This window comes from Osmia bicornis, chromosome 6, assembly GCF_907164935.1.
Source record: "Osmia bicornis bicornis chromosome 6, iOsmBic2.1, whole genome shotgun sequence".
NCBI classification, from domain to species: Eukaryota; Metazoa; Arthropoda; class Insecta; order Hymenoptera; family Megachilidae; genus Osmia; species Osmia bicornis.
In genome coordinates this window covers 1812466-1824823 of record NC_060221.1, presented here as the reverse complement: position 1 = coordinate 1824823, position 12358 = coordinate 1812466, and the positions used below count along the sequence as shown (strand labels likewise).

At 33.8% G+C, this 12358-nt stretch overlaps 4 protein-coding genes and 1 long non-coding RNA gene across 11 annotated transcripts; 3 read left to right on the top strand and 2 right to left on the bottom strand.

Annotated features, from left to right (window-relative positions):
* Positions 1 to 2: 2 nt before the first annotated feature.
* Positions 3 to 1013, bottom strand: LOC114877370. Its single transcript, XM_029189877.2, has 2 exons — positions 232 to 1013; positions 3 to 93 (listed from the first exon to the last, which is right to left on the bottom strand). Exon 1 carries the CDS (start codon positions 953 to 955, stop codon positions 287 to 289), a length of 669 nt encoding a protein of 222 aa, XP_029045710.2. The 5' UTR covers positions 956 to 1013; the 3' UTR covers positions 3 to 93; positions 232 to 286.
* On the top strand, positions 815 to 4087 carry LOC114877368. 3 transcript variants are annotated; one of them, XM_046286255.1, is made up of 4 exons: positions 815 to 878; positions 1020 to 1972; positions 2201 to 2568; positions 2638 to 4087. In XM_046286255.1, the coding sequence occupies exon 4, from the start codon at positions 2906 to 2908 to the stop codon at positions 3977 to 3979; it is 1074 nt and encodes a 357-aa protein (XP_046142211.1). In that variant the 5' UTR covers positions 815 to 878; positions 1020 to 1972; positions 2201 to 2568; positions 2638 to 2905; the 3' UTR covers positions 3980 to 4087. The 3 variants fall into 3 exon arrangements, with proteins under 3 accessions (XP_046142211.1, XP_046142209.1, XP_046142210.1); XM_046286253.1 differs by having other exon boundaries at positions 853 to 945; XM_046286254.1 differs by having other exon boundaries at positions 854 to 931.
* A 40-nt stretch (positions 4088 to 4127) lies between these two features.
* On the bottom strand, positions 4128 to 6665 carry LOC114877371 (potassium/sodium hyperpolarization-activated cyclic nucleotide-gated channel 1-like). The gene is made up of 9 exons (XM_029189878.2): positions 6573 to 6665; positions 6237 to 6475; positions 5926 to 6141; positions 5671 to 5833; positions 5429 to 5562; positions 5169 to 5356; positions 4854 to 5059; positions 4521 to 4730; positions 4128 to 4433 (listed from the first exon to the last, which is right to left on the bottom strand). The coding sequence occupies exons 1-9, from the start codon at positions 6621 to 6623 to the stop codon at positions 4128 to 4130; spliced, it is 1713 nt and encodes a 570-aa protein (XP_029045711.1). The 5' UTR covers positions 6624 to 6665.
* LOC123987920 lies at positions 5069 to 6033 on the top strand. The gene is made up of 4 exons (XR_006829530.1): positions 5069 to 5301; positions 5460 to 5588; positions 5662 to 5794; positions 5942 to 6033. It is a non-coding gene; the product is annotated as an uncharacterized LOC123987920 (long non-coding RNA).
* A 484-nt stretch (positions 6666 to 7149) lies between the features above and the next one.
* Positions 7150 to 11649, top strand: LOC114877364 (dynein regulatory complex subunit 6). Of its 5 annotated transcripts, none has more exons than XR_003789561.2 (7): positions 7155 to 7238; positions 7477 to 7752; positions 7838 to 8848; positions 9078 to 9488; positions 9565 to 9708; positions 9770 to 10064; positions 10149 to 11649. XR_003789561.2 is itself a non-coding variant. In XM_029189857.2 (7 exons), exons 1-6 carry the CDS (start codon positions 7164 to 7166, stop codon positions 9995 to 9997), a joined length of 2145 nt encoding a protein of 714 aa, XP_029045690.1. In that variant the 5' UTR covers positions 7155 to 7163; the 3' UTR covers positions 9998 to 10036; positions 10149 to 11649. The 5 variants fall into 5 exon arrangements, 4 of the variants coding, with proteins under 4 accessions (XP_029045691.1, XP_029045690.1, XP_029045689.1 ...); XM_029189857.2 differs by having other exon boundaries at positions 9770 to 10036; XM_029189856.2 differs by having other exon boundaries at positions 9770 to 10036; positions 10108 to 11649.
* Positions 11650 to 12358: the final 709 nt, after the last annotated feature.

The window sequence follows — 12358 nt, the reverse complement described above, 5'->3', positions numbered from 1 at the left end:
AAATGCACTAAAAAGTGTAAAATAATTTTTATTTCATTTATACCAATATTCCATAGCTATTAATCCGGGCGACGCCAGCCGCTACTCCTCTCTCTGTAATGTAAAATTGAAATTATTAGATATGTATTCTTTAAATTATTATTAGAAATATTTGCCTTAATATTGAACAACAGTGTATTCCTCTGTACGAGGCAATAATTCATGCTATAAAAAATAATCTGTGATACATACTTCGCGGTGGCTTCGCCTCGTCCTTTGTCGCAGGCTTTCACTAGCGGTCCTTGGATCATGTAGTTGCAGCAGTCATTTGATCAATAACACCAAATGATGAGATGAAAACATTCAAAATTGTCACCAGAAATATACCAATTACAGTGTAATTGTTGGCTCTTACAGCTTTGCACATTTCACTGTCGTTCTTCACATTATACCTGCTGTTCCAAATCAGTCCTATACCCACAGCAATCTGCAGTAACAAGCTGGCACTTATCATAACTAGGGATGGATAATAATATGAGTGTCCGCCGTCAGTTTGCAGAACATAGCGCAATTGATTCGCATTGGCCGACACGAGAGCCAAATCCATCATCCCTTGGGCAACTGTTTTCTTATACTGATAGACATTCACGTCAGGTGCGGTTGAAACAGGTGGCGGCGGAAAGAATAGATTTCTGCCGTCTAAAGCACAATTATGCCGGTGGAAACGTATCCATTGCGAAGAGCTAGCATCTTCGCCTGCCAGATCAACCTTTCTTGACAATTCATCGTCCGATTCAGAGTCGTCGATCTCAGATCCGGAAGTTGGCCGTGGATTGTTTATGTTGTCTGTCTCTAACATAGAACCAGAGTGTGGTGTGATCGTCGCTTCCAACTTGTCGGTCAGAGGTTCTAATACTTCATCAGCCACCTCGTCCACGAAGATAATTTCATCGTTCTTATCTTTTGGTTCAGTCATTGTTCATTAATTCACAGTTTGTTGCACGTTCAACTAATATCCATATGTTTTTAATGTTTTACAGGAAGATTCAGCATGGTTTCTTGCGGTAGATGTTGTTGAACAAAACAGTTTTCTTCTGTTTGGCATGATCCGTGATTCCCTTGCGATGCGACGAAGAGAAATAAATAAAAAGGTCAGACATGATTGCAAGAATCAAAGTTTGCGATTTGGATTATCTACCCTTCTTGAATGCTAACGCGATACACGCGTTGTTTGCAGCACGTATACTTCGCCTTTCTTTTAAACAACGAGCTTACGTACTCGCTTTGAACTGTCGGCGAGTTTAACCGAAACCGATCTGCTTGCCAGCATGCAGATCGATAGAATGCGAACTTCCATTCATTAAATCGGAACTAGCTGATGTCATGATGTCATGAAAATGTCACGAAGCGTCTGGCAACACTCTGTTCTTTTATGTGGTTTCAGCTATGCTTATACTGTTTTGCAGCCATTCAAAAATATTTCATGCAGAAAAGCATTCAGATAGTAGACATTAATAGTTTAGAATGGAAATATAAATTTCACTTCAGATTCTTCTTTGTTCTATAAAACGTTTATCACGCACGATTCATTGTTTCTTTGTTGTACAACGTACAGGTGATTTAGAATCAAAGAGAAAACAATGCGTTTCAAACGAGGGAGCGGAGTCCCGCTCCAGGAAAATATTCTTCGTGAGAAATCGAGACCGGACCGAGAGCGAACCGAACAAGTGGCTCAAGTGGCTATTCTTCGAGAGCAATCGGGACCGGACTGGGATCGAAGGAAAATCGGAGTGAGACTGAAGTGTGACTGGACCGGAGCTCTCATAAGATTTACATTGGAGTATATTTTACCGGACCGAGATCGGACCGAGACCGAACCGATAGTGTATATTCAGCCTTAGAGTCCGCGAGTTGCGTGCTACTGCCATGTGCTTGTACCCAGAGCAAGTTTCAAGACGTGCTTTCTGTCAAGGCTTTAAAACCAGTAGAAGGGGTATGGCAACGGAGTCTTGCAACATCTTTTATATGTTTCTATAAATAATATGCAACAATTAACATTAAATTAATAAAACAGGGTAGTGTGTATGATTTCAGTAAAAAATGAAGAAAATCTTTTGAAGCCTTTTTGAATTCAATTTTTATATAACTTCATAATAAATATTCACTTTTTAATAATAAAATACAAAGAAGTTCATGTTAATGAATACTTTCTTGATTTCAGAGAACGGCAATTATATATTGTTTGTTGAAGCTCGTGGACGAATTCCAAGATTAAGTCTTTGTATCAGCGCGTTTCCCCTAAAGAATACTGTGTTTATTGTACTCGGAAGGAAACGGGAACGGATCAAATTTGTAATCCTGGGTAGAGCGTTATTAAAGAGATTCATTGTCAGTGTATTTTCCCATCGACGCAACGGTGATTCCCCATTCAAGACACGCTTAGCAATTCCGCTATAGGTACACAAATGTATTCATCATTGTATTGTGTAACGATACGGAGAATCGCTGGCTGCAGCAGAAACTTTCCTCCTTCGCAGATTCCTTGAAACTTGTTCGTTTCATTTAGTACCCTCTAATAATAAAACTACCGTACGTATGTTTTAAATTAGCAATTTGAAATTCAGCATTTTTTAAAATATTCAAACGATTAAATTACAGGAAAAAGGATTATGAATTGATCTAAGTTTTACAAGAGATAGAATATTGAATGCCCATCATTATCCAATACAAAAGCTGAAATTATTTGGGACAATTCTATCTTTGTATAGCTATGTAGAAACACATTATCGAACTGTTCCGTTGTCAAGCAAACAACGACTTTGATTTAGGAACCAAGGCATTCTTATAGTGGCGTTCAGGCAAATCCACTTTCTAAACTCTTGAACTTTCATCCATATCATCAAACTGAACATGAAGAGAGGTGGAAATGAAGATTCAGAAGTGTTGCTCTCACTGCCCAGGAAAGCTGGTCGCCTTGAGAAGCAACGAGTTTCACGAATGTTGTCAACCAAATTATGTTTCCGGAAATTTAAAAGTGTCCTCTCTGAGAAAACGTGTACCAGAATCTTTTAGTAGAAGAGAAATGGAGAAAAATCTTCCGTTACCCGAGCAGCATCGATCTTCTTACGATCAATTCGCTCTGGCGAAGAGACTTCACGCGGAGAATCTCCAGCATCAGCCTCTCCCTGACAAAGTGCACGATTCTGTATTCAAGAACCCCTGCCCAAGACCCTGTCGTCGACTTCCTTCGGGAAGGCTCTGTGAATGCTGTGAACAGGTATCTAAAAACGATCGTAAGAACTTGAACAAACGTTATGGACCAATTTTAGGGTGCAAGGAGCCCAAGACGAAAATGGATCTGGCTATCTGTTGGGAGACACCGGTAGATCCTGTCTACGAACCACCTAGACCCAGTCACATCGACGGTTCGGAAGGAGGTTTGGCGCCAGCTATCTTCACACTCGTAGAACACGCGTCTAAAAGCTCCACAAATTCGCTTCGCGTTGAGACCGTAAAGAATCAGGCTAGTCCTGGCCGTTGCAAAACAGGGAGCGACCAAACGGAACGTCCTAGAAACAAACACAAGGGAGAAGATCAGAAGAGGGAAAAATGTTGTTGCGAGTGTTTATGCAGAGATTTGAACGGAGTGAACATTTCCAAGAAGGATGAGACGCAATCGAGGAGATCCTTTAGAAAGTGTACAGCTTGCGGGTCGAAAAATGTCAAGGATGATCCTCGATTGACTAAATCGGCTGTGGGTTTGGCATTGGGACTGGAGAAAGGTGGAAATGGTCAGAAAAGGAACGATGGTAAAATGATGGTGCCGAGACCGAGAACTCCTTTCGCTAGGAGATCTTTTTGTATAGATACCTTGACGCCTCCGTTCAGCGTGGTGAATGGAAGCAGAGATGCTGATTACCCAGAGCACTGGAGACTTATGTCGGTTTATCAGCAGTCTTATAAGAACCCGTATAAAAGGAGAAGCTTGTATCATTGTTAGATTATAATACATAGTAGAATGGTAACTTTGTTTATATAGAATAACTTTATTTAATTAGCTAGAATAACGCGAGAACAAAATAAAGTTTACTCAACAAAACTAAACTTTTTACCTTAACACTTAACGAACACGATAAAGTTGTTCTTAATCATGTTTTAGTGTGATCGATATTTCGTTTGCTTTTGATGCTACTAATATTAATATACTGTGGCATAGCAGAGGTTTCTAGATTCGAGGTTTCGTCAAGCGTGAGGGTATGTTTCAAATGTTCGAAGGCGACGTTTTGCAAACGATTTAACAAATCCGGATATGGAGATATAAATCGATGGAAGTCGTCGCGATGCAACAAACAGATTTCGCAGGTCTCCACTGCGATAACCGTCGCGATTCTATGCTCGCTATCCATCACCAGGGCGATTTCACCGAAGTAAGTACCGTCCTCCAAGTGGCAAACCTTTTTAAGTTTCATTCGTGGAATAAAACGATTGAGAAACAGGAAATCAGTCGACGAGGTTGTTGAGAATAATAATGTTAACGTTACCTCTTTGCCTGTAGAGTTATAGACCGCCACGGTACCGGAAGAAATAAAGTACAAAGCCTCGCCACGTGTACCAGCTTTAACGATTTCATCGTTGGTCATGTAAATCTCGGAACGTAAAACGCTGGTCAACTGTGCCAGCACAGTTTTTGGCAAATGATTGAAGAGTTTCACGCTGCCGATCAGTCTCAAGTAATTGTGCAGAATTAATTGCTGCAAAAAGATTTTTCTTGTTAGAGTGTTTCATTACAATTTTGTTGAATAATTGCTGAATAATAACGTATAACAAAACGTGTAATCGTTTGATTTTTTAGTGGTGTACTAAAGAAATTAAACCTCTCGCAAGTAGGGTGAAACTTCGTTTATAATTTTTGTATCTCTCTCGAAGCCTCTTTTGTTGCGGTAGTGATAAAATATTAATAAACGACGTTGCAGGGAGTGCGGTAATTCCTTGTATCGCATGTATTCTTGCAGCTGTTGTATTATCTTCAGATGACGCTTAATAGTTATATGAAAGGTTGTCATCAACTGAGAGAATTGTGCTACAAGATCAAGAAATAGAAATTGTTATTCAGTAGTTAAATAATTAAGAAGTAAATCTACGAATCTATAGTTTAACTGTTGTCATTCTAATGTGAAGAAACTATTAACTTAGTAAATACATGATTCCAATGAATCCTAGAATTGTTAATATCAAGTTCAATATGATGTCTTCTGGCGTTTTAATGGACGAATAATGAGAAGAGCGAACCATCGCGATAATTGCACGATTCAGGCATAGCAGGTACCTTTTGAATGTTGTTTCTTTGTTTATAAAATACTTTGACCTGATCCAAGACCTGAAGAGTAAAAATGAAATGAAATTATATACGAAGAAGTATGATTGAAATAAGATGAAAGCAAACGCTAACTGTGTACTTATCGTGCCCAATTTTTCAACAGATAGCGGAACATAATATTCCATACAAGCGGCCCAGTGAATACCTATTGAAATAACTATGGTTGTTTCTAAAATTTTATACACCTGGAAACTTATTCTGTACACCTGAAATCACGAGGTCGTTTCAATATGTAAGACTTTTACCGTTACATTTTCTCTTTTTCATTTTTGTTCTTGTCTAACTTTTGATTATTATCATTGTAGTGAACTAACATCGTGAAGTCTACGAAAGTAAACGATGATATTGCGAATGCGCAATATCTTCATCATGTTGAACGTGGAGCAGTACCAAATTGCCTTGGGTAGAAGTACATCAAATACTCCTATAGGTAATACGGTAAGAATATCTATCACAAAGAACCATCTTATATATTTTCTGCAAAAGCAAGGAAAGTAACCGTTCTCTTCATAATTTTAAGTACGCGCATAGTCTAGCAATCAGTACTGGTGAGTTGATGATCAAATTACCGTGCTACTATTTTAGGATCAAGAACTACAACTTTTGTCCCATAGTCGTAGTAGCCCGTGAAGAACCACGTTATAATATCGCATACGAATACTATGTTCATTGTGTCAGTTGGTAAATGCCAATTCTGGTATTTCTCAAAGTAGAACGTAATGGAGAATGGAGTGATTACAAGGGCGATAAACGTGAATACTGTCATGAAAGATTCCCAAATGATTCTAAGAAAAGTAAAACAGTGAAAAATTCTTGAAAAATTATAAATTTCAAAGGTATTTCATTCATTTTTCATATATTAATATTAAATAAGAGTTACCTAAACGAACTGAAGGGATGTATCATATAGGGGTGGGATTTGAGATGTCTTGAAATTTCATAATTCACTGCAGTTGTACTTTTCAGACATAAACGCGCTAAAGGATGTTTCGGATAAACTATACGTTGTCTTAAAAACCAACGCTGCAACTTTGCCCAAAGTGAATTGCCTTTTATCAAATTCATTAACTCATCCTGTTCCACCGGCTGCCTACACTTATGTTCAATGACTGGCGCACGCTGTACGATATAAAAAAAGATGGATTTATTTTTTTGTCGTTTTCTATGAGTAAATCGATTTATCGTTTACATATTGAATCATTAATCAGTAATTGACCTCTGTATTTGGCGCTTCTGTAAAATGTGGTACGTAAGTCATCAAATCCATTTAAACGATTTGTTTTGGTCGTACAGCTGATCAATAGTTCCGTCAGTGGTAATTAACTCTTTGTATATATGTATATGCTGTAATTAAAATTAACATTTCGTCAAAAAATCATTTATATGAAGACTGACGCATATTTTTTTTTTTAAAGATTATCTCGAAGAAGATGTGAGAACCTATATTTATTAGTGAAAATTAGTATAAAGATTATTTATTTGAGGATGTATTGAATATCAGGGATATGATGATTGAACGAAGAAACAAGGAATAAAGAGTATTCAATTAACAATATATTTGATACAATTTCTTTATATATAGAATAATTTAAAAATGTTATTTATATCTACAGCGTAATTTGGTATGCGCATAAAGCACGTGACTGTCGTAAAAACGTAACATACTGTAACATACCTGATATCTGAATAATGATCTGATTAGAGCGAACGTTTTAAGTGAATCCACGAAGTAAAACTTCCAATCTGCAAACAATTATAGCATTCGACAAAATAAGATTTTGTCACATTGTTTTATTGAAATCGTGTTATGGCAATAACATCTGACAATAAACCTTGTACTAGTAACATGACAGAAACCGATAACATTCAATTACCGATAGATGTAAGTCTCCTCTTACCATTTTTTACATTTAAATAACTGCTTAATAATTTGTATAGCTTTTTTTGTCTTTTACGTTACTTTAAAAAAATATGTATACGGTAACCTTAAACAAATCATTTACTTGAGAATATGATTAATTAACAAAAAAAGGCTAATGGTAAAAGTACTGTTTGTTCTTTTTTTCCAGAAATGTTTTAAGAAAGAAAAGTTTATTGACAAAAGTATATTTTATATGTAGGTAATTATACACATACTGTCATACCTGTCTACATCAGATAGGATGTCAGCAGGACTAGTCAACCATACATGGCATGAAGCATCTCTTGCAATGAAATTTGTGGATCAAGAAGTATTGGTTTTGGGTCGACCATGTACAGATAATTTGAACCAAATAATAGAAGTATTGCAGTGTTCCATGCGACCATTTTACCACTTTGTTTTTAGAGAAGTAGAACTGAAAAGAAACATGCCAATCTGGGATCAGTATGGACCTTGTATGAAAAGTCTTGTATTGGTATGATTACTTTGATTAAACATACAAAATTGTATTATCGTAGATTCATTTTTCTTAATTTATATATATATATATTAATTTTCAGTTGTGTTGTGACTTAAGTGAAAAGGCACTTATAGAAATTTTTAAATGTTGCACATCTCTAAAAGTATTACATATAAATGATTGTCGGGAATGTCTGATGTCTGGAAGACTCTTAGAGGATGAAAGTGACATAAAAGAACTTTCAGAAACATTTAAAAATCTTCAAGAGCTTAGCCTTGGGTATAATCGCTTTTTGAGCGATGCTCTTTTTAACAGACTTGTTGCCATCTGTCCAAATGTAGAATCCTTAAGTCTCATGGGGTGTCAAATATCTTTCCATTGTGGATTGTATAAAAAATTTTATCCTCAAAATATAACATTGCCTGATGCGTCGCAATCAGTTTTAACGTTTTTAAATGCATTACATTACCTCAGGCAACAAGCATACAAGTTAAAACGATTGAATTTCGGGTATACTTTAATCGATGGAACGGCTTTGACTACTTTAGCTGCTTTAGAAGATTTAAAACTTGAATCCTTAATGCTTCAAGGTTGTTATCAATTAACTGTCCAAGGAATTAAGGGATTAACACAGCATCAAACTTGTTTAAAAATTCTTGACCTCAGTTATTGCGTGCGTATTACGGACGCTAGTTTACTCCATATCTGTAAGAATTTGACAAAGTTAGAGACGCTTCGGATAAAAAGATGCCGTGCAGTAACTGACTGTGGTGTAAAGTACATTCGGTTACTCAAAAATTTAAAAGAACTTGATATTTCTGAAAATGAACTACTTACTGGAGACTGTATTACTCTTGGAATTTGTTCTGATCCTAATATAAACGATAGTAATGTGGAGCAAGATATCGACTCTGAAAATTTCAATTTTGGTCCTACAGATCAACATTCTGTTATGAAAAAGACCATACAAAAAAAGACAGTACAAATACTCTCAGCAAATGCATTAAATCTTCACGAAGAATCTATTGAATGTATATCTAAATGTTTTCCAAACTTAAGACTACTTGAACTTAATTATTGCTTTAGTGGTGTCACCAATAAAACAATACAGGTGCGTGAGAATAGAGTTATAATCGTCATTCTTCACTTGGCTATTATTAGTATATAAAGAAAAAAAAAGAATTGGTCACAATTAGAAAAAGATAGTATTTTTCATGTGATGTATCTGATCATTTTCCTGAACTTTCAGGAATTACTAAAGCTTGAGAGTCGCTGTAAATCATAAATTTTTGTACCAGCGATGACGCTCATGCATATAAAAGTAAGTTTATTTTTTATAGATGATATTCAAGGAGCTTGTACATTTACAAACATTAAAAATAAGCCATTGTGATAAGGTCAGTGATGCTGGCTTGATTGGTATGGATGCTGGTAACCATGAGCATTTTGAACCAATTCAAGTTGTACATGAACCAGAATTTACAGAATCCAACAGATTAAGAATTAGCTTACGGTCAAGGGCCGAAGAAGAAATTGTACGCGATGCTAATCGAAAACGAGAAGTAATGAAAATCTGTGAAAACGTTGTTAAGCCAGTAGATTTTAATACATTTTCCGGATTTTCTTTGATTCGACTTAAATGTCTTCGAGAACTCGATCTTTCTGGATGCAATAGAATTACAGATCTCAGTTTAAAGCATGCATTTGCATTTTTGGAATTAAAAATTTTAAATTTAAGCCAGTGTCAGCAAGTAAGTATAAATTCGATTCCACATTCTTATTCATTAAAAGTATGTACTTTCAATTTGTATCATATTTTTTTTATAGATAACAGATGTGGGACTAGATTATTTATCTAAAAATAACCCAGCGATTGAAGATTTAAATTTAAATCAGTGTCACAACATATCAGATATTGGAATATCTTACCTTGCACAAAGATTGCACAGATTAAAACGGCTTATTATACAGGTATCTTTATAATTAAAAACTGATACTTGTTGGAAATTAATACTTATGCATACTTTTACAGGGATGTTCACAATTGACAGATCATACTCTTGACGCTATTAAGTTGTATTGCAAAAGTCTTCATTATCTTGATACACGTTATTGTCGAGGAATGTCAGTAGCAGGACTTGAAAGTTTAACACATTTGTATGTTGATTGGATCAAACATATAGATGACATCGTTTCTTCAGAGCATGGGGTACCTCCACCACCTGCACCACCTTTACCGTCATTACCGTCCTTGCCATAGAGGCGGCTTCAATATTTCCTTTCGCATTTTAAAGACAGGGTAAGGGAAAATTGAAGTATTATTTTAGGTAATTTGTACATATAATATGTTTATAAGATTTAATTTAATAGGAGACAAGACACGATAGTGATTTCTATATCTCCTTTCACAGAATATGGTTGTAGGATTTTCGTAAACGTTCGTCTATTAGACAAATGAATTTGTATAAAATAATTTAAAAAGAGCACGAAGCAAAGTTTTAATATAATGTTGTTATTTGATATCATACACATAGAAATTTTAAAATATTTTTAAATAACTATGTAGAAATGTTTATAATTATGTACATAGAAAGAGGTATAAGGAAATTTCAATCTGTATTATATCAAATATCTGGCAAAAATTGTGATCCTTTGCTAGAGAAGATCAAATAGTTTAAATAGATGGAAATAAAATATTTGTTGAATACTGTTTAACATAAAAAGTCAAAGGTAATTAAACAAATATGTTTGTAAAATATAGAGCGATAATGTGATTTACAGTAAGTGCAATAAAGTGAGCCAAAATGTTATTTAAAAAATAAGCCATTTGTAGTCACATAAACTATTATTAAATATCTTACAAATTTTATTCTTTTCCATGTTGCAATACAATGAACATATAATGATTATTACTGAATTAATAAAAAACTAGTAGTTATATATAAAATTCTATATGAATTTAAAAAGATTCATCTCTATATTTTGACATGTACAATACAATTACAATTCAAAAATGAAAATTTAAGAATTTTGTGAATTAAGTTGGAAATTTTTGTACATAGTTTTATTCCATGCATAGAGTACAAAATCATCCTAACATTCATAGCACTGAAATTTATACCAGAGTATTTTTTATCAATATGCTGCCATTGTTAGAGAAAAATCATAAAATAAAATAAATACAACTTAATGATCTATTAACTGATAATGTAAGATGTATTTTTTGAGAACACGTTTAGTAATGTCATTCAAAAATAAATATGTTTTTTCATACATTATTAATTTATTTGTAAAAGTTTTACGTTCTTGAATTATTTATTGTAATTATATATACATATATATATATATATTTGTGATATACATTTTGTGTAAGGATAGACCGTTTAAATTAGGATATGTAATAAGATTATATAAACAATGATCTAAATTTTATTCAAAAACAAACAAATTTAACAGTATTTTTAATGATAGTCAAAAATTCTATTTGTATCGAATGAAGTAGTTTCCATGAAGTCTGTACTTTTAATGATCTTTTATCTTGCATTTCAATTTCTATTTGTTATACGATAAAAGAAGAATATGAGTGTCAAGTTTACAAGACAAATGTAAACGAATAAAGTAGTGAACCGCTTTTCTCAGTATTTGTCTTTAGAGATACTAACGTTTTAATTTATCATCAGTGCTATTTTATAATTAGTAGCAAAACATGCAATTTACAATTAGTATTCGAGGAATTATTGTTCACTCGTAGTTCGTTCGAACCCAACTTGAATTCTTTTTGTACAAAATTCTTAATGTATCACAAAATTTGATACCTACAAGCAGTGTAGTATCAACTATACTTTTTTTTTTGTACAGGGTACATCATTTTGATTCTGTTGCAATTTGACCTCTGATTTGGTCTTCTATGGGTAAAAAAAACATGATGTGAACAATTCATTAACTTAAACTTCTGCGCATTTCTAAAAATGGTTAATTATGCTCAATTGTTTTGAACTATTCTTCAATATTTTTAGAAACGGTAACCCATAGAAGTTCAATAACAATTTAATAAATGTTTAGAACAAGAATGTTTTATACAATTTTTACATTTTATGCTGTAAATTAATGATCGACACTTAGTAGTTAGGCAATAAAATTAATGTTAACACATAGATAAGTGATATAAATATACTATGTAAGTTAAATCTACGAAACTATTAAGTGTGCTGAAATTAATTTCGCGACGAAAAAAGAAAGTAAAATAAGTATGTGAGAAATGTATGGTTGACACTTCACTGTATATGGAATTACATAACGTATACTAAGTTTTCTATAAATGTAATACATTTTCTTGGCAAATGAATATAAAAAACCTACTTATTACTAAATTAAAATAACGGTTTAATGTGATAAAGATACAACATACTATTCTGATTATATTAGTTTCTGATATACACAAATTCAAATTGTCAATTTATTTGTTAAGGATCCAAGACTAAGATTCCAGTGTTTAATATGTGATCATAAATCATATCTTTTATTTATTAATCTATCTACTGCAAAAGAATAATTACTTGAAAAAAAGGAACAATTGTTATTTTTACATAAAAATAAATAGACGTCAATCCATTTTTCTTTT

Excerpts from the sequence above, each read along its gene's own strand:
- LOC114877370 (XM_029189877.2), bottom strand. The coding sequence starts at position 955 with ATGACTGAACCAAAAGATAAGAACGATGAAATTATCTTCGTGGACGAG.
- LOC114877371 (XM_029189878.2), bottom strand. The coding sequence starts at position 6,623 with ATGGATTTGATGACTTACGTACCACATTTTACAGAAGCGCCAAATACA. Across the intron at positions 6,142-6,236 it reads CATCCCTTCAGTTCGTTTAG|AATCATTTGGGAATCTTTCA; the intron begins GTAACTCTTATT and ends TACTTTTCTTAG. Across the intron at positions 5,357-5,428 it reads TTGGGCACGATAAGTACACA|GTCTTGGATCAGGTCAAAGT; the intron begins GTTAGCGTTTGC and ends TTTACTCTTCAG.
- LOC114877364 (XM_029189857.2), top strand. The coding sequence starts at position 7,164 with ATGGCAATAACATCTGACAATAAACCTTGTACTAGTAACATGACAGAA. Across the intron at positions 9,489-9,564 it reads ATTTAAGCCAGTGTCAGCAA|ATAACAGATGTGGGACTAGA; the intron begins GTAAGTATAAAT and ends TTTTTTTTATAG. Across the intron at positions 9,709-9,769 it reads TAAAACGGCTTATTATACAG|GGATGTTCACAATTGACAGA; the intron begins GTATCTTTATAA and ends ATACTTTTACAG.
- LOC114877368 (XM_046286255.1), top strand. The coding sequence starts at position 2,906 with ATGAAGATTCAGAAGTGTTGCTCTCACTGCCCAGGAAAGCTGGTCGCC.